The sequence below is a fragment of the Manihot esculenta genome, chromosome 13 (assembly GCF_001659605.2).
Source record: "Manihot esculenta cultivar AM560-2 chromosome 13, M.esculenta_v8, whole genome shotgun sequence".
NCBI classification, from domain to species: Eukaryota; Viridiplantae; Streptophyta; class Magnoliopsida; order Malpighiales; family Euphorbiaceae; genus Manihot; species Manihot esculenta.
Genome location: NC_035173.2, coordinates 36,097,246 through 36,124,006, shown reverse-complemented (window position 1 = coordinate 36,124,006; position 26,761 = coordinate 36,097,246). Strand labels below are relative to the sequence as shown.

Genomic DNA, 26,761 nt, shown 5'->3' with positions numbered 1-26,761 from the left:
AATGATTATTGAGATTATGTGGTTGGGATCATTTTAGCTTCTTATAGTCAGAGGGCAGTGTGAATTTGATAGCACTTTTACAGAAATAGAATGAGTAACATATGCTGGGCCACTCTTCTTCAATTTTCTAACTTGCATGTTGTTTGAGATTTTGTATATGCGACGAGTTAGTTTAGTTGATCTTTTACTCTGATGTCTGTTTGATCGTTACATGGGTTAGATTGTTCTTGTTGGGCACTGTAGTTGGAAGGTAGTGATGACACCGAATTTGTTTTCAAAGAAATGGAAGAGAACAAGATATGTAGCGACCACTCTTTGCTTTATGAACTGTAAGCGGGACTTCTTGAAGCGAAAGAGAATTGGCAGCAAGCACATGTGATTTATTAGAAAGGCATTTTCAGGTCTCTTCTTCTAGTTGTTAGTTATTAAACTTGTTTTGTTTATTTTATTTGCTGTCATAAGCTTCTGCTAAAAAAATTGCAGCAGTAAGCATTTAGTTTTATTTGTTTGTTATTTCTCCATAATGTTAGGATTAGTTTGTTATGAGGTTGAACTAGTTTTTAGGAAGTGGAATTAGTGGAAGTAGTGATAGCTGAATTATAGCAGAACCTGTTTTGTTTTTCTATTATATAAAGAAAACGGTGTCAGTTGCATTTGTGCAACACACCACAAAAAGATTGAAAATATTGAGAGTCTTTGCTTGTTCTTTATTTCTATTTTTGCTAACATTTGGTATCAGAGCCACAAGATCAAGGCCTGTTTTCGTTAATGTCTCATTTAGAAATTGAGCGATCAAGAAGAGAGCAAAGAGAAAGAGAACAAAAACAAAGAGAAGAAAAGAGTGATACTGGAGATGATACCTCGAATGAAGTAAGTGTGAGGATTCAAGAGAAGGAAGGGTCAGTCACGCTTAAATACCCAATGCTGACCAGAAGTAACTACGCAGCTTGGGCAATTAAGATGGAAGTTTTCATGATGGCACAGGGTGTTTGGGAAGCAATCGAAACACCTGAAATTGTAGATAGCCGCAGAGATAAGATGGCTTTGGCAGCCATTTATCAAAGCATAAGTGAAGATGTGCTGCTACAGCTGGGAGCCAAGAAAACTGCCAAGGAGGCATGGAACATGTTGAAAAACATGAATCTCGGTGCAGAAAAGGTGAAGGAGGTTCGAACGCAGACTCTCTGGCGTGAATTTGACGATCTCAAAATGGGTGACTCAGAAAGTGTTGATGAGTATTCTGGGAAACTCACTATCATTGTTAACAAATTAAGAGGCCTCGGAAATACTGTGGAGGACGTTAAAGTGGTAAAAAAACTTCTGCGATCTACCTCTGCAAAATTTCTTCAAATTACCTCTACAATTGAGGAGTTTAGTGATCTCAATTCGAAAACTGTCGATGAGATCATTGGATCCCTCAAAGCACATGAAGAAAGGTTGCAAGGTTTTGGAGATAAGGATGAGACTGTTCTTTTCACTCGTGCAGAATGGAAGGCACGAGAGAACTCAAATTCCTCGAAGAAAGAAGTAAGGGATCAAGGCAGTTCGCGAGGTGGCAGGGGTAGGGGTCGTGGAAGAGGAAGAGGCCGAGGAAGAAGTGATTCATACCAAGGAGCTGAAGGAGGGTCACAAACTCAAAAGAAAAAGTTTGATAAAAGTAAAATCAAATGCTACAGTTGTAAACAAATGGGGCACTTCGCATCGGAGTGTTCTAACAAGACTGAACAACTAAACCTGGCGGAAAAACAGAAGGATGAGGAGTCTTCACTGCTTATGATAGAAACGTGTGAAGTGCAAAACACACATGATGGACAAGCTGAGTTGGTGATGTTGAATGAAATGATCGTACCTCCACCTTCAAATACTGGAGCCGAAAATTCCTGGTTTTTGGATACAGGCGCGAGCAATCATATGTCTGGAGAAAGGAAGATGTTTCATAGGCTCGACACATCGATTGTGGGAAAGGTACGCTTTGGAGATAATTCTGTAATAGAAATCTGTGGTCGAGGGATAGTGCTCTTTAAATGTAAAACTAATGAGCACTTGATCTTGTCACAAGTTTATTACATACCCAAACTTAAAAGCAATATAATAAGTTTGGGTCAGCTGGATGAGAGTGGAAATAAGGTAGTTATTGAAAATGGTATAATGAAAGTTTATGATAAAGCCCGGAGCTTAATTATCATGGTGAACAGGCAATCTAATAGATTGTATGTAGCGAAGCTGAGTCTTGCAAAGCAGGTGTGTTTAATGGCGAAAATTGAAGATGAAGGATGGCTCTGGCATGCTCGGTATGGCCATCTGAATTTCCACTCATTGAGACAATTAACTAACAGAAGATTGGTAGAGGGGTTGCCGAAAATAACCCAAGTTAATCAGTTCTGTGATGGATGTTTAATTGGGAAGTTGCACAGAATTCCTTTTCCACGAACAGCAAATTATCGTGCAAAGGAACCGCTGGACCTCATTCATGGAGATTTGTGTGGACCGATTTCGCCAATAACATTTGGAGGTAACAGATATTTTTTATTATTGGTAGATGATTTTTCTCGTTTCATGTGGGTGTTCTTTTTGAAGTATAAGAGTGAAACGCTAGTTGTGTTCAAAAAGTTTAAAACCAGTGTTGAGGTAGAAAAGGGCAAGAAGATTAAAAGTTTCAGGACAGATCGAGGAGGAGAATTTGTGTCCACTGCCTTCAAAGAATTTTGTGAAAAGGAAGGCTTGAAGAGGTTCCTTACAGCACCATACTCGCCGCAACAAAACGGTGTGGTGGAAAGGCGAAATCAGACAGTTGTGGAAATGGCCAGGTGCATCCTAAAGAGCAAGGAGATGCCCGCAAAATTTTGGGGAGAAGCTGTTAAAACTGCAGTCTACATCTTGAACAGATCACCAACGAAAGCTGTTGAAACAGGTACTCCATATCAAGCTTGGTATGACAAGACACCAAAGGTTCATCACTTTAAAATCTTTGGTTGTCTTGCTCATGTCAAAAATATCACTACACATCTTCCTAAACTTGCTGATAGCAGTATAAAGACAGTCATGTTGGGATATGAAGAGGGTAGCAAAGCCTATAGACTACTAGATCCATTGAAGAACATAATAATTGTGAGCAGAGACGTGGTGTTTGAAGAGGAGAAGCAGTGGTCTTGGAATAAAGACTCAACTGGCGTTGAAAAAGAAAGTGGAACGTTCACTGTTCATTTTTCAGAAAAACAGAGTAGAACAGAGGAGGAAAACAGCGAACAAATCGAAGTTGATCAAGGTGAAAGACAAACAGAGTCATCATCGTCAACTTCGACAACGCCAGAAATCACTACATCAGCTTCATCCTCAAGCTCATCAACACCGAAAAAGTTCAGATCTATAGAAGATATTTATAGAGAGCTGAACGAAGCAGAAGAGGCAGCCGTTGGTCTTTGTTTTCTTTATATAGAAGAGCCAACCTCATATGAGGAAGCTTCTAAGAACGAAAACTGGGTAGATGCAATGAAATCAGAAATTTTTTCAATTGAAAAGAACGGTACTTGGGAGCTTGCAGATTTGCCGAAGAATCAAAAGGCAATTGGAATGAAATGGGTTTTTAAGTTAAAAAGAAACCCAGAAGGGAAGATTGTGAAGCACAAGGCGAGACTTGTGGCGAAGGGATATGCACAGCAGTTTGGTGTAGATTATGGCGAAGTCTTTGCACCAGTGGCCAGATTAGAAACAGTACGTCTAATTTTGGCATTTGCAGCAATGAAGAACTGGGAGGTACATCACATGGATGTAAAGACAGCCTTTCTAAATGGCGATTTAAAAGAGGAGGTGTACGTTGTTCAGCCAGAAGGATTTGTTGATAAAGAAAATCCAAACAAGGTATTAAAACTCTATAAAGCCTTGTATGGATTAAAACAGGCTCCTAGAGCCTGGAATTTTAAACTTGATCAGAGTTTGCAGTTTCTTGGTTTTATTAGATGTCCACAGGAACATGCACTTTATAAAAGAGTAAATGGAGATGAAATGTTGATGATTGGCACATATGTGGATGATCTAATTATAACTGGCTCAAATAAAAAAGTTATAGCTCAATTTAAGAAGGAAATGCAGAAGCAATTCGAGATGAGTGACCTCGGATTATTGAGCTATTATTTGGGCATAGAAGTACGTCAGAATAGTGATTCAATCACTCTATGTCAGGCTGGTTATGCAAAGAAAATACTGGAGAAGCTAGGATTGGGGGAGTGTAATTCTTGTTCAATTCCCATGGAGCCGAAAGTGAAGATGAGCAAGCATGGGAATGGAGAACCTGAAGTTGATAAAACTCTCTATAGAAGTGTGATAGGAAGTCTACGCTATCTGGTTAATACACGGCCTGATATAGCCTACTCTGTTGGAGTTGTGAGTAGATACATGGAGGCACCTACAACCTCACATCTTGCAGCAGTAAAGCAGATTTTGAGGTATATTAAAGGTACTCTGAATTTTGGTTGTATCTATAGCAAGAAACTGTCAAATTTGGAGTTAGTAGGATTTAGTGACAGTGATATGGCTGGCGATATTGATGATCGGAAAAGTACAACTGGTGTATTGTTTTATTTGGGTGAAAATCCTATAACCTGGGTGTCACAGAAGCAGAAGGTGGTAGCCTTGTCATCTTGTGAAGCTGAATACATAGCTGCCACTGCTGGTACTTGTCAAGGAGTTTGGTTGAGCAGAATTTTAAGAGATATTAGTCAACAACAGGTGAAACCGAAGCTTAATGTAGATAATAAATCGGCAATAGCGTTGGCTAAAAATCCAGTCTATCACGATCGAAGTAAGCATATCGATACCAGGTTCCATTTTATCCGTCAATGTGTTCAATCTGAAGTTATTGAGCTGGAGTATGTAAATACAAATGAACAGTTAGCGGACATTCTGACCAAGCCGTTAGCAAGACAACGGTTCTTGGAGTTGAGGGAGAAAATTGGTCTGAAGAAGATTGAGATAGTATAGCCAACAAGTTTAGGGGAGTGAATGTTAGTTATTAAACTTGTTTTGTTTATTTTATTTGCTGTCATAAGCTTCTGCTAAAAAAATTGCAGCAGTAAGCATTTAGTTTTATTTGTTTGTTATTTCTCCATAATGTTAGGATTAGTTTGTTATGAGGTTGAACTAGTTTTTAGGAAGTGGAATTAGTGGAAGTAGTGATAGCTGAATTATAGCAGAACCTGTTTTGTTTTTCTATTATATAAAGAAAACGGTGTCAGTTGCATTTGTGCAACACACCACAAAAAGATTGAAAATATTGAGAGTCTTTGCTTGTTCTTTATTTCTATTTTTGCTAACACTAGTTTGCCTATGTTTTTTGGATGGTTGTTCGCTGGCTTCTCTCTCTTTGACATAGATGCTTTGCTCTTTCGGGTGATTAACCTTCTCTAATTCAAAGTAATTGTGATTATATTATGTAATAGGAATACCAAACCTCTTGAAAGGTTGAAGGGAGCACATGCTTTATTTCTCGATAGGATTTCTCACTGGGTAAATGGTTGTTCACTTCAAAAGGTATGCAAACACCCTGTAGAAGAAGATACAAAGCTATGCTGCTTGAGCTTTCCACTGTTAATTTTTTGTTTCCTGTGAAATATTATAAGTTTCTAAATACTGTTGATTTATTCATAACCAAGTCTAAATATTATGCGTAGTTGTTTGTTTTGGACATGTTAATGCTGATTGGCATTTTGACCAGGAGTACGTCCGTATAATGGATGAATTAAGAACATTTTTTATTTTTCTTTTTCTTTTTTTAGAGGTCCCCTTTTCAATGCTCTCTCACACTTTCATGCTTGTTTGTTCGAACCTCAAGTTAATTAAAAGGCACCTTTTTCCTTGCCCCATTTTCCTTATTTTTCTTGGCTGTAACTTTTATGTATAACATATTTGAATGGTAATTCTTTTCCCTTCGCATCACTTATTTAAACATCTCCGTTTCAGCTAATCTAATTTTAGGGACATTTATTTTATGACTCTAACTTAGTGTTGAAAGCATGTTCTTTCACATAGTCAATCTAGTGTAGCATGCCAGTTCTCTAGAGCTTAAGTCAGCGATGTACTACGAGTTTACTTTCTGTCTGCTTCTCTTTTGATAAGATTTCTTTTCTTTGAAAGGCTGGCTGATTCAAATTTGCATCTGAATTCCCATTTTACAGATTGATGGTGATGAACCAATTGGGTTGGTAAAAAATCGTGTTCATCCATGGTCCGGTTCAACCATGGAAGAGCTATTAAAGAAGATACACGCTCAAATCATGAGATATGATGTAAGACCATTCCATTTCTTGACTATTATGCCCATGATTCTTAACTGATCCATTTGACCAGTAGTTAGTATTACAAGAGTTCTCCTTGCTATTGTTTTAGGGATACCATCAACGTAACAAAGCTTACTCTGGGAAAGTGGACTTGTTATCTCTAGGAAATGCATCCAGAAACAAGATTGTTAAGATAAGTGATCCTGAATTTCAATTTGCATTATATCCTAAACTGCTTTGAGTCTACAGTTATTGAAATCTTTCATGTTGGAACAAGCTTAAATTTGTAAAAGAACTCATTTCTTCTTTATGCTTTAAAATGTAAGTGAAGGTAAACTACCGAGTGGTTTTGAAGAACCAGGGTGATGATAAGTACAAGATATTTAGCTTGATTTTGAGACCAAATTGATTAGTGTTTGTAGAAGCCTATTGTCTACTTTGCTTGCTTGAAAAGGGTTATTATGCAATCCTACTTGACTTCTATTACCAATAGAAAGACTTATCATGTCAAATATCTTTAGAATTAACCTTGGATACACAATAGAAATGGCATTTTCATTATGATGTGAAATTGTAGTTGACACATGATACTGAAGTCATTTGTTGATCCTAACAGGAAGAGTGCTCTACAGTATGATCTTTTAGTATTGTAAGTGTTGAAATTAGAATAATAAAGAAGAAAGAAGAAAATAATACCATGTTACATTTAAAATAATAAAGAATAAAATAACACGATAAAATTTATGTGATTGGCTACTAGAATCTACTATTAAGAATTGAATAATCACACAATCCAAAAAATAAGCACACAAAAAGAAATCAACATATAGATTTAATATGATTCACCAATTTGATCACGTCTACAGCGGTTAAAATTTTCTTATTTCTTTGTGAGTTTTCAAAATAGAATACATTAGGAGAATGTTACATATTTATATGTGACGAGGCCGACAATTATTCTGTCGGAACAACCAAGTGGACGAGAAGCGAAGCGGAGGAAGAGGAGTACCGCCGGGAGAAGAAATCCAGGTAGGAGGAGGAAAGTGTAGACCAAAAGCTGCAAAAGATGAGAGAGCAGCTCTTGGCTGAGTTGGGAACGAAGGATCAGAATCAAACTCTCTTGCCCACCTCTTCACCCTTCTCGAAGTGGGTACAGCAGGAGATCGTCCCCAAGAAGTTTATGATGCCTCCTATGGCAGCATATGACGGGGCTGGCAACCCGAGGGAGCATTTTCTCAACTACAAACCTTTATGGAGTTGCAGACTCTGTCGGATGCTTTGATGTGCAAGGTATTCCCTACAACTCTGACAGGACCAGCGCAGCGCAGGCGTGGTTTAACAGCCTAGAGGCGGGGAGCATCAGGAGTTCCGGGGATCTAGCTAACGCCTTCATCAGCCGGATCTAAATTTTAAAAGCTTTTGTTTTTTCTCTTTTTGGTTTATTGAAGTGTTTAGCGTTGTCAAACTCAGAGCAGATTATAATCGCAAGAACCGGTAGATCTTACAATTTACATTGGAACTGCGCCCATGTGAAAGGCCATAGCCGTTGCCCACTTCAAGCTTTTACACTTATCCATTTTCACTCCCTGTTTTTTTAATCGGCATCTTCGGAAATTTAAGATTTAGTTGTAGGAAACTCATTAATTAATACTTTAATTTTAAAAAATATATTAAAATTTTTTAAATTTATTTAACTAGTTTTTTTAAATTATTTTACTAATTAATTTCAAATAGAATTTTATTTATTGATAACTTAATTTTAAAAAAAAAATATAATTAGTTTAGAGCATATAAAATATTTAACATTTTCAGATTTAGATCGATAGTAATTTCATCTGAGTAAATATGAGAGATTTCATATTTTATCCTCTCAATTTTTATTTTAAAAAAATAAAAAATAAATTTAATATTTTAAAAAATAAATATATTAAATTTTAATAAAAAAATAAAGATAAAAAAAATAATAATTCTTTAAAATAAATACATACCTCAATCATAATCTCAAGTAGAGGGATTGTATAAATAGAAAGGCTAATGAATATGTTGTTGCTCATTGCATGATTCCATTATTTAGAATCTAAGAACTTGGTTAATGATTTTCAGTTTTCCAAACTAATGATGTTATGCTTTTCAAATTTCTTTACTTTGTTAAAGTTTTCTTTTAAAGATTTTCATAACTACTCATAATGTGTAGTACCTACACCATAATTTTTTATTTAATATTTAATTACGATCACCTTTTCATATTTTTTTAATTTTTAATTTATTCGGTCTAATATAATTTCAAACTGAATCGACCGAGTGCTTATTCTTAATAAAAATTATTAATTTTACTCTACTGCTAAGAAATTAAAAGTATATAAAATCTTAAATTCGAGTATCTATATCTATAAATTCTGAAATATTCATTTTTATAGTCGACAAGTCAATTGCATTAGTGTTTCATTTCTCATTATAATGATAAGTCATTTCACTAGGCTTTTATATCTCATTTGAATATTTAAAAAAAAATACTTTATTTAAAGTCAATTAATTATAAGCACAAAACATAAATTTTAATATGCAAATATGAAATAAGAGCTATTAAAGAATTAAATAAATTATTTATTGAAAAATATTTTTGAAAAAATGCAAATTATTTTGCATACAAACGGTATTGGGAATATGTTTTTCCCACTTACAAAAGCAGCATCATATTTCACTTTCCTTCTCTTCTTATCTTCTCTTTTTCATTTTTCAAAATGCCAAACATGGCATGGCTCCGTAACCTCACGATAACGACAAATGTCGTTTTGTCCAATTCTCTGCGGCCTAGATTTCATTGCACTTTGGCTCACTGTTCACCCTAATTATCCCTTTAGCTCTAGGCATTGAGCATATGAAACCACCCTTCAGCAAGAGCAGCTATTGGGTCTGCCGTCGAACTCAAGATTAGAACCGGTCAATGGTTTTTTCAAGTTTGAATTTTAGCTTAAAACCGAATACTGCGGATGCTGTAGTTGTATCTTAATAAACTCGAACCTGAATCAATATTCACACCGATGGTTTGATTTCATTCAAACAGCAAATTAACTGTTGATCTTTATGGTCTACGTTTAACTCCGACACTCTCATGTGTTTCTTGCCTAATTCTAGGTAACTTAGTAATCCTAAATACGGCTATTAAGAACAGTTTCAAATTTTATGAGAGAAGTCACCGACACTAGTTAGTGGATAACGTGAAACGAAATCCATTGAGCCCATTGAGCCCACCGATGTTACAAGTAAATTAATAAAATGGTCTCGTCTGCATCTCTTGCCTGTACTAAGATAACCATTTTATCAATATACTACATAAAGATAGTGATAAAATGAATTTAATTTAACTCTAAAAAGATATTTTATAACATTCTTGTCCATGTTGATGAACATGTAAAAAATTCAAAATAGTCCAATTTCAAATTATAAACATATTGGCCTGGGCCAGCTGGTTGGGCTTTTTCCTATTTGCTCCCTTAAATTTCTAAGTTCTCTGCATTCTTACCTTGTTATTAAGCTTCAATTTGAAAGTATTCTGCATCTTGTTGCATTGGTTAGAAGATGAGTGATTATATGTGCTTATAGTTGACCGTTAAAGCGGCTAATGAAAGGTTCGAATCCCAGGCCCCATCCGGCTTACCTATCCACATAAAAATGGTGACACATAAGCTTGTTAATACAGCTGCAAGTGATGAAGATAGGCAAACTTATGCAGCCTAAAGTGATAGCAGTAGTCATGAACACGATCAAAATAAAGCTAATTTTAAACATTTTGCATCTTTGACTCTGTTCCTTTACAGAAAATCTGTCTCTTCCATTGCTTTTTCAAAGATGGTGATAGGATGTTGATACTCAGAAACCCACCTTTTGTTCACTTCAAATCAAAGTAACTCAATTTGCACAGGCTTCTTTGATTTCACTGGATGGCAAAATGGCTATATCACTCCATATATGCATATTTTAGGCGTGTTTTATTTTCTCTAAATAATTGTACATGGTTATCCATTTACCCAAAAGTTTCTTTTTTCTATTAACCAAGAGCTTTTGGAATGGCAAAAGTCACAACATTCATGAACTGCAATTTCTTATGTTCCCAAATAACTTGTGATCAGCCTATGGGGTACATCGGCGATGGATGGGTGTGTAGTTTTATATATGAGCTTGTCATAATTTTAATTTGATCCAAAAGTTGCGGTCCTTTTGTGCACGGTTAATCTTTGGAAAAAAACGAAAAGACTTGAGTCATATGTTATTTGTTGCTCACCTTGCTCCCTGGCAGGTCACAAGAAGCTTATGGACACTGCCACAAAGGATCCATTGCAGCAGTGTGTCCTCTCCTTTAGCTTCCACATCAAGCAGGCCCATCTGCATACAATCCTGACAATTTGTACAATAATATGGAAAAAAAAAATTAAAGAAAACTTGTAGAAAGTGATAAACATTAATAAAAGAATAAAAAAAAAACCTGCTCATCAACTTGATTAGAATGAACATATTACAGTAGATTAGTAATACTGTTTACACATCCCCTTTAGCTTCCCCAGTTCTTATTCCTAGTTCAAGCCCCACAAAACAAAGAGAAAATCATCGAACACTTTCTTTCCCAACTGCCCTAAGCAACTAACCCAGCTAATTAAAACAAGAAACCCATCAATTGCCTTCATAATTCCTTCTAACCAGAGCAAAGTAGCCTAGAACAGCACAAACAGCAGCCACAACATTCCCTTCCTTTAACAAAATCTTTAACACACACCCAAAAATTTCTCTAGTGATCTTTCTTCCCTCAATCACCAATGCCCTCCTTGGCTTTCCAAAGAAAGTCAACAAGACCAGAACTGTGATCCATATTACCAAGGTGGCTGGCACAGCCACTGCAAGAGCTGCAACCATTGAAAGGAATCCAAAAACAGCCCCTAAAAGAACAGACGCATACAACGCAGGCCACCCACAAGAAGCTGCAGTAGTGACTTGGCTTTGCTCTTTGCACCAAGAAAGTACAGATTTTAGAAAATTCCATGAGGTTGATAAGAGGATTGCATATACTAACACAAAAAGACATACCCATGTTCTCCTTTTGCTCATAATTGTTAAGAATAGATAATATGTTGAGGATGGCTGTTGTGTTGTTGAAGCTTCATCTTCTTGATTTTCCATGTTCCTGTTGTATCACTAAATACCCTTCAAACAAAGATTTGATTTTTCTCCATTTACGCTTGGACTTTGTCTCTAAATCTTTCTCTCTCTTTCGTTGCTTCTTAATTGATTTCTGGGTTTTGGGTTGATTTCGTTAATTCCCGAGTACCAACTGTGTCAGGCGACAAAGGTAAAGCCGACAGAATTATTACTACCGTCTGCATTCAAAAGCACTTGCAGTGGAAGCGCGTGGAGACATTGGCAAACCACAGAGCTGATTTGAATTAATTGATTAGGAACTGTAATTCACTCGCTAGAGTTGTGGTGATTGAGCTCTTGTTTATTTAGATTGATGTTGCCCAAATAAACCCATGAATTTTTTTGGGCTTTTGAGTTTTAAGCATACGTTGTTGGTTATGGACCAGAGCTCCAATTTGTGCATTTGGGTTTCTCATTTGACCTTTTTGCGTGCCTTAACCTAAAGGGAAGGTATCTTAGAAGAGCTGCCGAGCTTTAACTTCGTACCTTGCAGAATCTTCAAACTTCATTTTCATGGCACTTGACTACTTTTCACAGAGCCTGGCCGCCAGTTTAGCTTGGGCTAGAATCGGCAGTTGGGTTCAATAGTACAAGAGTGATAGGACCATATTGAACTTTGGAGTCTCTCTCAGTCTGGGGTTAGCAAATTAAATGATGAACAAGACTTGCTTTTTTTTTTTTTTTTTTGCATTCCAACCATTATTCAAATATCTACAAATGTGTATATATGTGATAATTGGAATTAAAATTTTGTTTTTATAAAATTAAGCTGCCTAATCTCTTTAAAAACGTTTAAAAAAATGACAAATGACATTGTTACTTATGATATTTATAGTTTATCACATTAAGCCACATAAAAAAATTTAAAAATTTTTCTAGTGGCATTATTAAAATAATAACCTTTTAAAATTTGAAAATTAAACTAAACCAGTGTTTAAAAATTGTTTTAGATAGTATATATTATAAACATATGGATTTAGTGTCTAACTCTCTAAAGCGTGTTGGAAAATTTTCAAGTGGTATAATTAAAATAATAAAAAAAAACTTTGCCTTATTTACCTTCTTAATTATTAATAATAAAAAAAATCAAAATCAAAAAAAAAAAATCATCTTTCCTTGATCTAGTCGAAATTGTGATATGCTTCCTTTTTCATTTATATTGTCTTACCTAGTCGAAATTGTGATATGCTTCTTTTTTCATTTATATTTTTTTACTTATTTCTAGTCGAAATTGTGATATACTTCCTTTTTCATTTATATTGTCTTAACTATCTCTAGTCGAAATTGTGATATGCTTACTTTTTCATTTATATTGTCTTACCTATCTCAGTAATTTATGAGAATCAATTTGAATAATATAAAAGAAATTCTGCACCAAAAAATAAATTTGCTCTTCTGGGTGTTTATAAACTGGTTAAGTTTATGGTTTATGTCAGTGGAGGTGGCAGGAGGAATTCTGATTGAGCTTATGTTTTAACTTTTGTTATTGAGTTTTGATTTTGAAGGGAAGATCAGATACATAGGATTCTTTTTGGGATTTTGTTTTCTTAGTGCAGCAAAATGGGTTGCATTTCCTCTAAGGATAGTAGAACAAACAGCCCAAAAGAGAGGCAATCGCGTAAAGGGTCATTGGATAGGCGTGTAGATGATGGGATGCGATCAAAGTCTAAATCAGATAGCGGAGAAGTGAAGGTTATGCTAATTGATAAGAAAACAAATGGTTCGAATGTTTTATATGATGATCAGATAGAGAAAAAGCAAATAGAGAATCAGATCGAGAGAAAGAATGTAGAGAATTGTGAAGTTGCTGTTATAAGTCATCCTCAGATTGAAATAAATAAGACAGAGAAGCGTGACGTTTCAGTTTGTAGTCATCCGGGTTGGGGAAAGGGTGCCAAAGAGTTTGGAAGCAGAGCAGATTGCTGTAGGATGGCCATCTTGGCTTGCCTCAGCAGCAGGAGAAGCCATCAGGGGATGGGTGCCGCGGCGTGCGAATACATTTGAGAAATTAGATAGAGTACGTTCCCTTCTTTATCCTGTTTGACAGCCTGTCTAATTTCTCAAATGTATTCGCACGCCGCGGCACCCATCCCCTGATGGCTTCTCCTGCTGCTGAGGCAAGCCAAGATGGCCATCCTACAGCAATCTGCTCTGCTTCCAAACTCTTTGGCACCCTTCCCCAACCCGGATGACTACAAACTGAAACGTCACGCTTCTCTGTCTTATTTATTTCAATCTGAGGATGACTTATAACAGCAACTTCACAATTCTCTACATTCTTTCTCTCGATCTGATTCTCTATTTGCTTTTTTTCTATCTGATCATCATATAAAACATTCGAACCATTTGTTTTCTTATCAATTAGCATAACCTTCACTTCTCCGCTATCTGATTTAGACTTTGATCGCATCCCATCATCTCTTCTCGATGAATTAACATGAGCAACACGCCTATCCAATGACCCTTTACGCGATTGCCTCTCTTTTGGGCTGTTTGTTCTACTATCCTTAGAGGAAATGCAACCCATTTTGCTGCACTAAGAAAACAAAATCCCAAAAAGAATCCTATGTATCTGATCTTCCCTTCAAAATCAAAACTCAATAACAAAAGTTAAAACATAAGCTCAATCAGAATTCCTCCTGCCACCTCCACTGACAAAAACCATAAACTTAACCAGTTTATAAACACCCAGAAGAGCAAATACTCCAAATTGAAGACCTTGAATGGAACTCTTTGAAAATTTGACTATAAGGACCACAAATTCAATGTCACCACCCAGTACCCAAGTTTCAATTACGAATAAACTAACAGTAATCAAAATTAAAAAACGAAAAGACCCATTACAAATTAATGGATGACAAATACCTTGAAACCTCTACGAATTGAAATTGAGAAATAGAGAGATGATTACCAGGCGCCAGACCATTTAAAAAATATAAAAAAATAAAATAATGGCCTGGCGCCTGTCAAACAGGAGCCAAACAAGCTTTTCGGCTGCCACCTGTCACCCCAACCCCAAATCCGCAAATACTTTTATTCTAACCCTAAACTCACAAATAAAAAGTTTTCCACCCCTAAATTTACAAAAAGCCCGAAATTCATAATATGATGCATCTATATTCCATGTATGCCGGCGCCTTTGGACCTCTTTATCATAGAGATTGGCAGTAAATTTTCAGTATTAAAATTTATTCCACATTGGAGCTAACATTTTGTGAAATTCCACACTTTGGAGGTGGGGATGTGCCTGTACATATTTGTATTGATTTCCTTGCTTTTTGTTTTTGATGTCAGTATGACGGGCATCTTATTCTTGCAGATTGGCCAAGGAACTTACAGCAATGTTTACAAGGCCCGTGATGTCACTAATGATAAAATTGTAGCTATAAAAAAGGTTCGGTTTGATAATAGTGATCCAGATAGTGTCAAATTCATGGCCCGTGAAATTCATATTTTGCGTAGGCTGGATCATCCCAATATAATTAAATTGGAAGGCTTGATAACATCTCAGACATCTTCCAGTTTGTACCTGGTCTTCGAGTACATAGAACATGATCTTACTGGACTTGCATCGCTTCCTGGCATTAAGTTCACAGAACCACAGGTACTCTTGTCATGTTTTATATTTCTCTCTGGCTTCTGTATGAATGTGAATTAGATATATATCTGAATGCAAACCTTATTTGGTTGATAAGCATATGTATCTTAAATACTTATGTCTGTACTCTTTTTTCTGTTAGATCAAATGCTACATGCAGCAACTATTAAGTGGACTTGATCATTGCCATAGTCACGGCGTTCTGCATCGTGATATTAAGGGTTCAAATCTTCTTATTGATGACAAAGGAATCTTGAAAATTGCGGATTTTGGTTTAGCAAGTTTCTTCGATCCTAAAAGTAGTGCTCAGTTGACAAGCCGTGTGGTGACCCTTTGGTATAGAGCTCCAGAACTTTTACTTGGAGCCACTCGCTATGGAGTTGCTATAGATTTATGGAGCACTGGTTGCATTCTTGGCGAACTGTACGATGGCAAACCTATTTTGCCTGGAAGAACTGAGGTATCTTGTTTATGATTCTGTTTTCTTTTTTATTGATGTTGTTTACAACCAGTAGGATGTAATTGTTATTATGCAGTGAATTCCAGGGAAAATTCTAATAATTGCAAATAATATTGCTGCCTTCAACACGTAAGAAAACAAACAGAATAAATAGAAGTGTGGATAGTGGTTTCTATAAAAAAATCTAGAGTTATGTAAATGTAAGATGGGTTTGTTCATTGCTTAAACTTTTTTCATTTGTTATCATAAGAGATATCCAATAATGAGTCTATGAATTTTCAAAATGCAGTTACCAGAAATTTTTTTTTTTTCACAATGAACCTACTTCTGTTCACAGTTCACATGGGAGCCTGATATGCCCCTATGCTGGTTCCAGGCCTTGTTTAAATGTTAACGATGGTTTTGTTCCAAGAAATTATAAATTACATGCTTGGCCTGTGTGCTTATTTATTATGTTCTATATCATGAAATGCTATAAATTTTGGGCAAAATCCAGTATGTTAACCATAATTTAAATTGTCTTGGCACGTAGGTGGAGCAACTGCATAAGATTTTTAAGCTCTGTGGTTCACCCTCTGAGGATTATTGGAGAAATTTGAAGTTACCTCATTCATCTGTAATCAAGCCTCAACGACCATACAGACGATGTGTTGCAGAAACATTTAAAGACTTACCCACTCCTGCACTTGGACTCATGGAGACCTTGCTTTCCATGGATCCAGCCAACCGTGGAACTGCAGCTTTTGCTCTTAGGGACAAGGTATGCGCAACTTAATATTTAGATTTTAATGAATTTCTCTTGAGACTTCACTTTCTTTTGGCCCTTCCCAATAGCTTTTCTTCTTTTAGAGATTGAGACTGTGTCTTTTGAACAAAGCCACATCACTGACACTTAACTTGCTCACCTTTAGTTGTCAATTTAATCTCTGAGCTGCTCTTCCCTATGTAATCCTTTAGGGACAAAAAAAAAAGATGATCTCTATTGTTTAGGTTTTAATCATTCTCGTAAGTATTAATTTCTAACTTGCTTTCTGATGTTTGAATGAATAACTACTTGTACATTTCCTCATTCTGTGGGATTTTGTTTATTGACCTTTCTCTCTCTCTAAAACAGTTCTTCAGATCAAAACCATTTGCTTGCGATCCTTCAAGTTTGCCCAAATATCCTCCCAGCAAAGAAATTGATGCTAAATTGCGGGATGAAGCTAGAAGGTAAATCTTTTTGGTTGGTTTTCATTTCTTAACTAGAATGAATTATGTTCTGTCTTGTGGCATGATAAGACACGGAAAATGGGGAGTGAATTTGCTGCTGTATTTTGCACAATAGTACAATCAAAACCGGGAGTGGAGAAATATCGAAGAACTGGAATTCATATGTTCCATGAAATACTATTTTTGTTTTATTTCGCTGGTTTTCTTAGTCTGCAATAAAACATTTTGCATTTGATTATATGCTTTAGTTGGTTCTTTTTTGAGTGGTAATGAAGTTCCTCATTGAGTGCTACACAATTCTAGTTGCTTCATAGGGAGATTTACTTTCTATGGGAAAAGTGGCACGTACTGTTTTAACATGTTCATTAATTTTCATAGGCAAGGAGCAATTGGACTCAAGGGGAATGGACCACATGAATCTAGTGCTGCTCTAGCATCAAATGCGAATCCCAGAATAGCAATATTGATGCAGGTAAATCGCAAAAAAACAAAAAAAAAAAAAAGTTTTGTATGTTTTATCATGGGTCCAGATCCTGGTTAAACAAAGGTGCAATGTTCTAGTTATCAATATTCTTTAAAAATTTGCAACATAATCATGGATTATGTTCATGTATAAGGAGTATGCTAGTTTTTCTTCATATCTTATTTCATATTTGCTTCTCTCTCTTTAATTCTTTGTTTCATTTGAAGGCCTTTTCACTTCTTAAGTTCTTTTCAAGAAATGACATTTTGCTTTATATTAACAGGAAAGACGACATCCAAATGCAAATAGCAGAGGTGAAGTATTCAACTCTCACAAGGGGCAAACTGTTTCTGGTTTTCTGGTTGATCCTTCTAAACAAACTCAAGCTGCAAAAGAAGGGAGAAGAGATTTCCCAGAGAATCAACATAAGAAAGTTTCGCACTCTGGCCCATTGGTCCAGGGGACAGGCTGGACAAAGGCCGGAAAGGATGGTAACAATCCTAGTACTGTGTTGTCAACCAGAACCAAACGGCAGAAGCTAGAAGGAGGAAGAACATTCGTTTCAACAGAGGTGTCCCATCAGGTTTGGGAACATCCATAACCGAAATGTGGTTATCATTCTTTGTCCAAGCAGACTCATTCACATTTACTTGCTCTTTCACTTTTCCAATTTCTTAACAGAATAATCACTGGAAGCCTCATCTTACTGAACCTAAAACTCCTCTTCTTCACACTACTTTGAGAGCCCGACCTCCAAAGGTGAAAAGTTCTCTTGAGCTTGAAAAAGAGGAACTTGAAAAGATCCCTAAATTTAAGGCCAGGCCTTTGAATAAGAAGGTAAAAATTCATGTTCTCAATGGATGTTGAGATTTAGTTTACTATTTTACGACACTAAAAAAGCTTAACACATTGTTGCTGATATGTTTGACAAGGAAGTGCAACTTCTTAAAGCCCTAGAATTTTACGGCGACATATTCTCATCATATCATATCTTCCTTTTTCAGCTTTCATTAAACTCGGAACCTCACATTGCCAATCCAGTTCCAAGAAACACACTACCAAATCCATTCCATCTCCACACTGAGGTATTACTCTTTCCTGTGGTCGTAGAGTGAAAAGCTTTTAGCAATACGGGACAATTTGGATTTACTTATTTTCTGTTTCTCTCAGGAAAGGGGGGCTAAAAAGGATAGGAAATTTGTACTGGACCTTATCCTGAAGCGGGTGGAGGAGGAAAGGGCCAGGATTCCAAAGGCTAATCCATATCCTTACACTACCGACTACCGCGTGGTATGTGCAAACGTTCATTAACATGCTTGTCTCACTTTAGGTGCAAGCATTCATGGGAATGATCGTAATAGGAAGGCAACTTTGTATGCAGGTTCCTCCTAAACCAGAGCCAAAACCATGCACAAAACCAGAACCTTTCCAGTTGGAGAGTCTAGTGAGACACGAGGAGGAAATGCAAAGGGAAGTGGAAGAAAGACAGAGGCTTGAGAAAGAAGAGGCCAATATGAGGATATTCAAAGCACAGCCAGTCATAAAAGAGTAAGCACATTGAAGGATTCAAACTTCTCAGGCATATATAAAATCATCCATCCTTTTCTGATTTCCACTTCTGGTATTTTGCAGGGACCCAATTCCACTACCAGAGAAAGTGCGGAAACCCGTTACACAAGTTGACCAATTTAGTCTCCATACAGATAACAGGGCTGTGGATAGGGCAAAATTTCATCACAAGGTAAATTTCATCCTTTTTAATTTTTGAAAACGGATTTAGTGAAAAGTGTGGCATTCCAACAATATGGTTCATTCAGTTGAAGGTGAAAGAACAATTATACAAGAGATACAGGGAGGAAAGTGAAGCTGCAAGAATGGTATGGGAAAGAACAGATGTTTGTAATTTCTTGCTAATTTCCTGGCTTGTGATAATGTAGTAACTTGTTAATTGCAGATAGAGGAAGAGAAGGCACTAAAACAATTAAGGAGAACAATGGTTCCTCATGCAAGGCCTGTGCCAAGCTTTGACCATCCATTCTGCCCCAAGAAGTAAGAAAACTAAATTTTTATAAACCGTCATACTTTTTTCTACCATCTTCTGTTGTATAACTGAAGTATGATTTTTTTTTTTTGTATGTGTGTATCAGATCTTCCAGGGAAACCACAAAAGCAAAGTCACCAAATTTGCGGGTGCTTCGAAGAAAAGAAAGGCAGAGGATGATGATAAATAATGCAGTTTCCAGCCCCGCTTCATGTATGAGGTGATCCTGCTGCTGTTGATGGACAGGCTGCTGTCCAAGAACTCTTGAACCTTCTTCAAGAACTGTTGTGCTGCTACAACAGTTTTGCAGCGAATGTTATTGGAATATAAAAGTTGTAGGCTCAACTTTCTGTTCATTAATGAAGAAAATTCTTGGTCAATTTATTCCTCAAATATCCTGCTCCGCGATCAAGTCATTTTTATCCACGTGTCAAACTTGCACCTGAAAAATTTGCAGCATCTGAAACTCTCGTGCACCCTTTTCCAGAAGCTAAAATAAATAATTTCAATTGTACACGTGATTTGAGAAAAACTTGCATTTAATCACGGATTCAAGAAACAAACTAACTCTTTCTGTATCTTATATTTATGGTAGATCGGATCTTATTTACCTACATAATTTTTGTTTGTTGTAATTGTCTCATAGTGGAAACAATTCATCCCAAATTTTTATGGCAGTAAAAGAATGAGTGTGCAAAATTTATAACTTGGGTTTTTTGGAAAAATCAATTAAATTCTTACACATACTCATCTATTTTCTTTTAAAATGATTTTTTTAAAAAAATAAATAAATTCTTGTATTCCAAACACAAAGTTGAACAAAAAAAGAAATAAATTGAATTAATTAAATTCTTGTAAATGGTTCCATAAAGGACCACTTGCTCTAGACATACAAGATTTCAGAAATTTTTAGTTGGAATGGTTATCCCTGTGGGAAACCTTTTTCCTTCCTTTTTTTTTTTTGGGTGGGTGTAAAAAACAGTATACAAATCCGGGTCTTAGAAAAGCTTTCCATTGTGAAGGAAGAAGCTTAAACCTCATTCCGAAATCTCAATACAAATTTACATACAACTACAAATTGTTAACAAACCTTTTCTTCCTTCCATCATAAATACATAGAAAATTTGCTAAGTCGTCCCCTTCGGCCTAGGGGTGAGCATTCGGTCGGTTCGGTTTAAAATCGAACCGAACCGAATAAATCGAAAATCAAAATTTTAGTGTTTATGAAAACCAAACCGAACCGATTTTGGTCAGAAACCGAACCGAACCGAACCGGTCTGATTCGATTCGGTTCGGTTCGATCGGTTTCGATTTTTAATAATTTTTTTATTTTTTACACTTTATTTTAATATTTTAAAATTTAATTAAAATATTTTAATTTTAATATGATTTAATTTCTCTATATTATTAAAAAATATATTATTATCACTAATCGGTTCAGTTCGGTTTTTTCGATTTTTTCTGATCAAAATCGAACCGAACCGAAATAATCGAAATTTCTGAAATTAAAAATCGAACCGAACCGAAATGTATAAAAAACCGAACTAAATTTTCAAATCGGTTCGATTCGGTCAGTTTTTTCGGTTTAAACCAAATACTGCTCACCCCTACTTCTGCCTATATGCTAGAATCTGCAGCAGCCAGAGAGGGGAAAACTGTAAGTTCAGACAACATGACAAATTATAAAAGTTAAAACACAAATAGTGTGATGAAGTTCAATGTTAATTCTCACCATGTAATCTCTATTGGAAGTGCAATTGGCTCTAAGACATGCCAAAGTTTCCTGCCCTTTCAAAATTTGCAGCTCATCCACTGATATTGGTGGATGCACAGAGGACAGGTTGTCAATAAGGTTGTGCTGCCCTTTAACTAAAAATATTTCAGCTTCTTCAGCTTCCAAAGACTTTTTCTGAGCAATATACTGCATTTGATAGCACAGAAAAACAAAAATTGAATACTATATCATGATATGCACCCACAACCAAGGGTGCAGAAATAATGGATGGAAGATAAAAGACAGATGCAAAAGAAATTGATGCCTTATATTAATGATCTTAGAAACCCTCGAAGAAAAGGAAAGAAAACTGCAGGCGTCAAATTTAGAAGATCTGAAATGTCCAAGCCATAAATTCATGATTCTGAAGATTTTTATTTTTTATAAAACATGTACCCTTCCTTTGATAGATGCTAGAATCAGACAATTTTAATTGTTGGATCTATGGGCAAACAGCAAATGGCCATCTAATTTGTCATCATATTCCGGTCAAATTTTTTCTGTCCTAAACTATTAATGTCATCGTGATCCACCAATGCGTATCAAAGAATAAACAAAATTGGCCTTATCTACCTTTTGCAGAAAGCAATTGCTCAATTAATTCACCGTCTCCAGTTCAAGAATTATAATTCCAGCATTGTCACAAACAAAAAAGTTATGGAAATGACAATTCAAAATTTCAAACTTTTTATTTGTTTAAAATTACACATTCCAAGAATTAAGGTGGCGTGAAAGAAATCTCACTTCACATAGGTGTTTGACTGACAAACTGGGTTGACAGCAAAGGTAGGGCTGTTTCAAATTCGTGAAACTTTCCTTGTCCATAGAAGTAAGCATTAGGTGAACATCCAACTGCAAACAGTAAATAGCCTTTAACTGGACAAACTATACAATCAGCAAAATGAAACAAAGTGAACAAAAATAGGGAAGGGCTATTATGGCACAAATATACTTTCAATAGGACTGAAGATACAAATACTCAACTGCACCGATTTATTGAATGTATTTATTGATGCAGCAGCAGTTGGCCACTTAACATAGTTATTCCACACGCAGCAGAAAGCTAATTCACATAATCCACACACAATGTTCAAGGAAGAAACACTAGTGGTCGTAGCTAAAATACCTCTTAGCTAAGGAAAGAATCACCGTGTAAATGAGTTTAATCTTACATGAGTTACTATTCCTGTGAAATTCAGGGTATTTTGATAACTTGAGCTAAAGTTCTCTCTACTTCCTGGAGTAACATGATCTATTGCACCATTTTCTTTTGGCCTAAGTTATTCATTTCACATTTTGTATTTATGATTCTTAGGCCCTTGAAATCTTCACATCATAGTTTGATTCACATACAAATGTGCTTAGCATATTATTCCCTGTGTCATGCTTGATGCTTCATTTTCCTTGTTCTCTTCCTCTTTCCCCAAGCTATACTGTGATACCGACTTGGATAGTTGGATTACATCAAGTTTTATTATGTCCTTGCTTTAATCAGGTCGCAGCAAACCAAAAACCCAACTGCCAACATATTGCCATACCAAGATTAATCACAGAAATTTCAAATCTTTACTCCCTGCTGCCAGAAAACTCTAGCAACCATTACCAGATCCTTCAAATCCAACCTGCCTTCTGCCATAATATCTCAGACAGTTCAGCCACTATTCAAGCTACAAACCCTGGGTCTTGCTATAGAGAGTCCAAATCCTAAAACGCCAAATTTTAAAGCTCTATGCTATTGCTACCATAATATAACAAGTAAACAGACAAATCATTAATAGGTAAACGAACCACAGCTCAAAGCACCGTTGCATCCTGACATACCTCATCATTTTTTTCCTCTAAGCTCCTGAGATATTCTACCAGCTTGGATATGCGAGTGCTTCTGGCAGTCTTGTTGTTGCAACCGCTAGCATTACCATGCCGTGTATGACTTCGAGTACCACCCCTGCCCCAGGCAAGCATTTCTGTATTCCAAACAAGGCCAGGAGATATTCCTCTATTCTCTCTGGTGGCTTCTAAATCATTTTCAATGCATCCGCCCTCTGGATTTGAAGCTGATGAAGAAGGTTGAGAAGGCCTAATTCCTGGCCGTCTCTTGCGCCTGCGCTGCCTTACTTCTGTGGAGCGTTCATCAGTAGAAGATGAATCCTTACCTCCATTATCATCATTTTCATAATCGATGTCTTCGGATCCTTGGAATTCAGTGCCTCGGCTGTTCCGCCGCCTCCTTGAGGGGACTGTCCGATGATTGCGCTGTGACCTTTCCATGAATGGACCAGTTGTTTCTTTACCCATTGTGCGTCTCCTAACTAGTGCTTCAGATTGTCGTTGAAATATTTGAGCAATTGAAGCTTGGATCTGTTCAATGAAGCATTCAAACAACACCAAAATAAAAAGCTGAGTTCAAATAGTTCCCTATCTGGAAACAGCAGCTTGGCTTTTAGATTTTCAGTCTATACATTATCCGATAAACCAAAACCTCATAACTAGAGGTGACAAACTAAGCAGCTCAACAGTGTCCATTTCAGAGAATCAGAACTCTTTCGAATTAAAGGAGCAAAAAGTCAACATTATAGCACTGAGAAATTTTCAGAACCATGAACTTCAAGGTCAAGGTTCAAATAAAAACATCAAGTCTGTTATCTCCAACAATTGTTTGCTTGAATTTTTAAAACTTGCATGAATGCAGCAGCGCAATAAAACAGATGCACACACCTGCTTGTTTCGTATCCTTTCCTCCTCATGAAAAGCCAATTCCTGGACCAAACACTCACTCACGGCAGTTTGATTTGAAAAAGTACTATAGAAAACATTAAAAAAAGAAATAGACAAGACAAATATCTTATACCTCCTCCTCATACTTGTCAATGTCTGGATATAAAGCAGCAATTAAAGCATCATAATTTGGATCATCTCTCAAATAACGCCGACTTGCACAGTGTGTGCGGCAAGCTGGGCACTCATTATTCCTGCAATAAAATCCAAATTCAAGTAATAAATTTGGATGGCTACACATTCATTGGAAACATCACAAGATTTCCCTAATCAGGATGCCAGTGTTGCAGAAAACGAATAAAGAAATGATTCAGTTTTTGTGCTACATACCCAAGTCGCATTGATTTGTCAATGCATTCTCTGCAAAAGCGGTGCAGACATTCCATCACAGTTCGTGTTTTCTTTATGATACCTATAAAAGCATAATTCATGATTAAGATTTAATTAATTAAAATTTAGCCTACCAGACAAAAACATGGTAAGCAACAACTACATGCAGTTCCACCTTAATCAAAATCCAAAACAAGATAGTGAACCAAAATACAACATAGATCACATTTGCCATAAAGTATAGCAACAATCCCAAGGTGTTGATCTTTAAATTTGGTGCAGATAACCGAAAACAAATTCCACTATTCATAATGAATGTTAACTTTTACTTGTTTAATCACAGTGAATTTCCTGAATAGAACCATTACAATGGGATTAGTATCAGCTTATGATCACACTTGTGATTTTCCCATAATGAATTAGGAAATAACTAATGTATATTTGTATTAAAGTTTTGAAGTGCTACAACAACTCTAGCATGTAAATATAATAACAGTATAATTCTATGGCACCAAAATTACTCTGTATTGACTGCAATAGCATGCCAGTTGAAACACCGAGTAGATGGGAGTGTTGAGACACAGAGCTTTGAAACCATGTGAAAAGCGTATTTTCCCATAATGAATTAGGGTTGTTGAATCCCACATCGATTATGAAAAGAGGTAATTTGCCCCCTTATATGGCCATAGGCACTCCTCCCCTTGAGCTAGATTTTGGGGTGAGTTAGGCCTAACTCAAATTAACATGGTATCAGAGCGCCTCATCATTAGTTCATTACCCATAGTATGTTAAACATACTACAATGGTATTGTTAAGAACAGGATAGAAAAGAATGTAAAGATTCAAGAGTAAGGAGGAGGAGGATGCAGGGGACACAAATGGAGAAAATTTTCTTCAATACTCAATTTCAACAAGGACAGTTCATTTGATAGAGAAATCCTAGCCCACAGCCACAGCTGTACTAAAACAGAATACAAAACTCATCATATCCCTCTCTCCCACTTTCTTGGTTATTTATACACACATCAATCACTGCCTCATCATTTCTGCACTGAGATTCCCTCTAACTTTTGTCACTCTCTCCTGGTGGTCCTTCTCTTGTGAAATATTCCTCTCAGTCTTTTCCTATAATATACCCTTAAAGTTCCCATTTCCCTACTTATTCCCTCATCTTCTGATTTACTGCTATCAATGCCTTTCCCTATGAGATCAGCCTTGTCCACAAGGCTGGAAGTGGGAAATTGATTACAAAATTCATAATAATTCATCCAAGTTGCCTCATCCACTATTTTTCCCTTCTATTTAACCAGCACCTGTGAAACTTTGTTGCCATCAATTAAAACCTCTTGGATTTTCAAGATCTCCTCGGGTTCAAGAAGTTCATCCTGGACAGCCATTTCTTTTGGTAATTTAGAAATCACCTCATGTTCGCCAATTACCTTCTTAAGTTGAGACAAATGGAAAACTGATACAGTAGAGAGCTGTAACTTGTAAGCAACACTACTAATTTCTGCAATACTCTGAAAGGACCGAAGCATCGAGACGACAATTTAGGATTTATGACCTGTCGAAGGGAAGTTTATCGATGAGGACAAAATTTGAGAAAGACCGAGTCCCCAGCCTTATACAGAACATCTCTTCTACGTTTGTTTGCTGCTTTGGTCATCCTTTGTTGCGCCTTATGAAGATTGAAAGTCAGCTGTCTCAATAATTCATCTCTAGTGGCTAGCTCTTGGGTCACAGCTTCTGATTTAATCTCGCCTGGAAGGAATTGCTGTATTGAAGGTGGTGATCGACCATAAATAGCTTCGAATGGGGTCATGCCCACTGCTGTGTGAAAACTGAAGTTATACCAATATTCGGCCTAAACCAACCATTTGCTCCAGTATATTGGCTGTTCTGTAGTGAAACAACAGAGATAAGTTTTAAGACTTCTGTTCAGCACCTTCGTTTGACCCTGCTCATCTTCAGCTGAGTCCCTTAAAGGCAAAACAATTCAGTCCAAAAAACAGCTGAGAAAAATGGTATCTCGATTACTTGACAATTGATTTTGGCATTCCATGAAGCCTTATGATTTCTTTAGCAAATAACTCAGCCACCGCCTTAGCTGTATACAGATGTCTCAGCCTTAAAAAATGGGCATACTTAGTAAACCGATCAATAACAACTAGTATGGCATCATTCCCTTGAGAACGGGGTAATCCTGTTATAAAATCAAGAGATATCTTCCCATGCCCTAGTTGGAATCGGTAATGGTTGAAGAAGACTTGCTGGAGAAACAGCCTCATATTTTTGTGTCTGACACACCAAACATTCTGCCACAAACTTCTGGATCTGCTTCATCATTCCAGGCCAGTATGAATTTGAGGAGATGCGCTTGTAAGTGCAGAAGGCTCTTGAGTGTCCACCAATTGGAGAGGCATGATATTCTTCTATCAGCTTAGGAATCCACCTTGATGAAGATGGAATAACTAATCTGCTTTTGTAGAACAGACGGTCTTGGATCATTGTATAGTGTTTAAGGGAGGATGGATTCTTGTTGAGGTTTTGGATAATCTGCTGAGGTTTTGGATCTTGTTGAACCTCAACATGAATCTGACCCCAATCTATTCACTGTGGAAAGGAAACCACCAGTAACTCGAGATC

General features: G+C 36.5%; 2 protein-coding genes, 2 long non-coding RNA genes and 1 pseudogene across 7 annotated transcripts in view; 2 read left to right on the top strand and 3 right to left on the bottom strand.

Annotated features, from left to right (window-relative positions):
* The first annotated feature begins 46 nt into the window (after positions 1–46).
* Positions 47–7,132, top strand: LOC122721597. Its single transcript, XR_006348280.1, has 4 exons — positions 47–401; positions 5,436–5,526; positions 6,171–6,281; positions 6,382–7,132. It is a non-coding gene; the product is annotated as an uncharacterized LOC122721597 (long non-coding RNA).
* Positions 7,133–9,631: 2,499 nt separating this feature from the next.
* LOC122721595 lies at positions 9,632–10,651 on the bottom strand. The gene is made up of 2 exons (XR_006348278.1): positions 10,555–10,651; positions 9,632–9,930 (listed from the first exon to the last, which is right to left on the bottom strand). It is a non-coding gene; the product is annotated as an uncharacterized LOC122721595 (long non-coding RNA).
* A 92-nt stretch (positions 10,652–10,743) lies between these two features.
* On the bottom strand, positions 10,744–11,645 carry LOC122721593. Its single transcript, XM_043949804.1, has 2 exons — positions 11,352–11,645; positions 10,744–11,269 (listed from the first exon to the last, which is right to left on the bottom strand). The coding sequence occupies exons 1-2, from the start codon at positions 11,353–11,355 to the stop codon at positions 10,941–10,943; spliced, it is 333 nt and encodes a 110-aa protein (XP_043805739.1). The 5' UTR covers positions 11,356–11,645; the 3' UTR covers positions 10,744–10,940.
* A 1,208-nt stretch (positions 11,646–12,853) lies between these two features.
* On the top strand, positions 12,854–19,629 carry LOC122721586 (annotated as a pseudogene).
* Positions 19,545–26,761, bottom strand: part of LOC122721591 (putative E3 ubiquitin-protein ligase RING1a) — a 40,041-nt gene continuing 32,824 nt past the window's right edge. The window contains exons 1-8 of one of the 4 annotated variants that reach the window (XM_043949797.1): positions 24,637–24,683; positions 24,116–24,197; positions 23,859–23,979; positions 23,726–23,767; positions 22,832–23,368; positions 21,755–21,862; positions 20,969–21,157; positions 19,545–19,678 (exon numbers count right to left, since the gene is read on the bottom strand). In XM_043949797.1, coding sequence (XP_043805732.1) covers positions 19,667–19,678; positions 20,969–21,157; positions 21,755–21,862; positions 22,832–23,368; positions 23,726–23,767; positions 23,859–23,979; positions 24,116–24,197; positions 24,637–24,658 — 1,113 coding nt within the window. In that variant the 5' untranslated portion in view covers positions 24,659–24,683 and the 3' untranslated portion in view covers positions 19,545–19,666. Of the gene's footprint in view, positions 19,679–20,727; positions 20,868–20,968; positions 21,158–21,754; positions 21,863–22,831; positions 23,369–23,725; positions 23,768–23,858; positions 23,980–24,115; positions 24,598–24,636; positions 24,684–26,761 lie in introns of those variants that run through there. The other 3 variants (XM_043949795.1, XM_043949798.1, XM_043949796.1) reach the window with 3 other exon arrangements.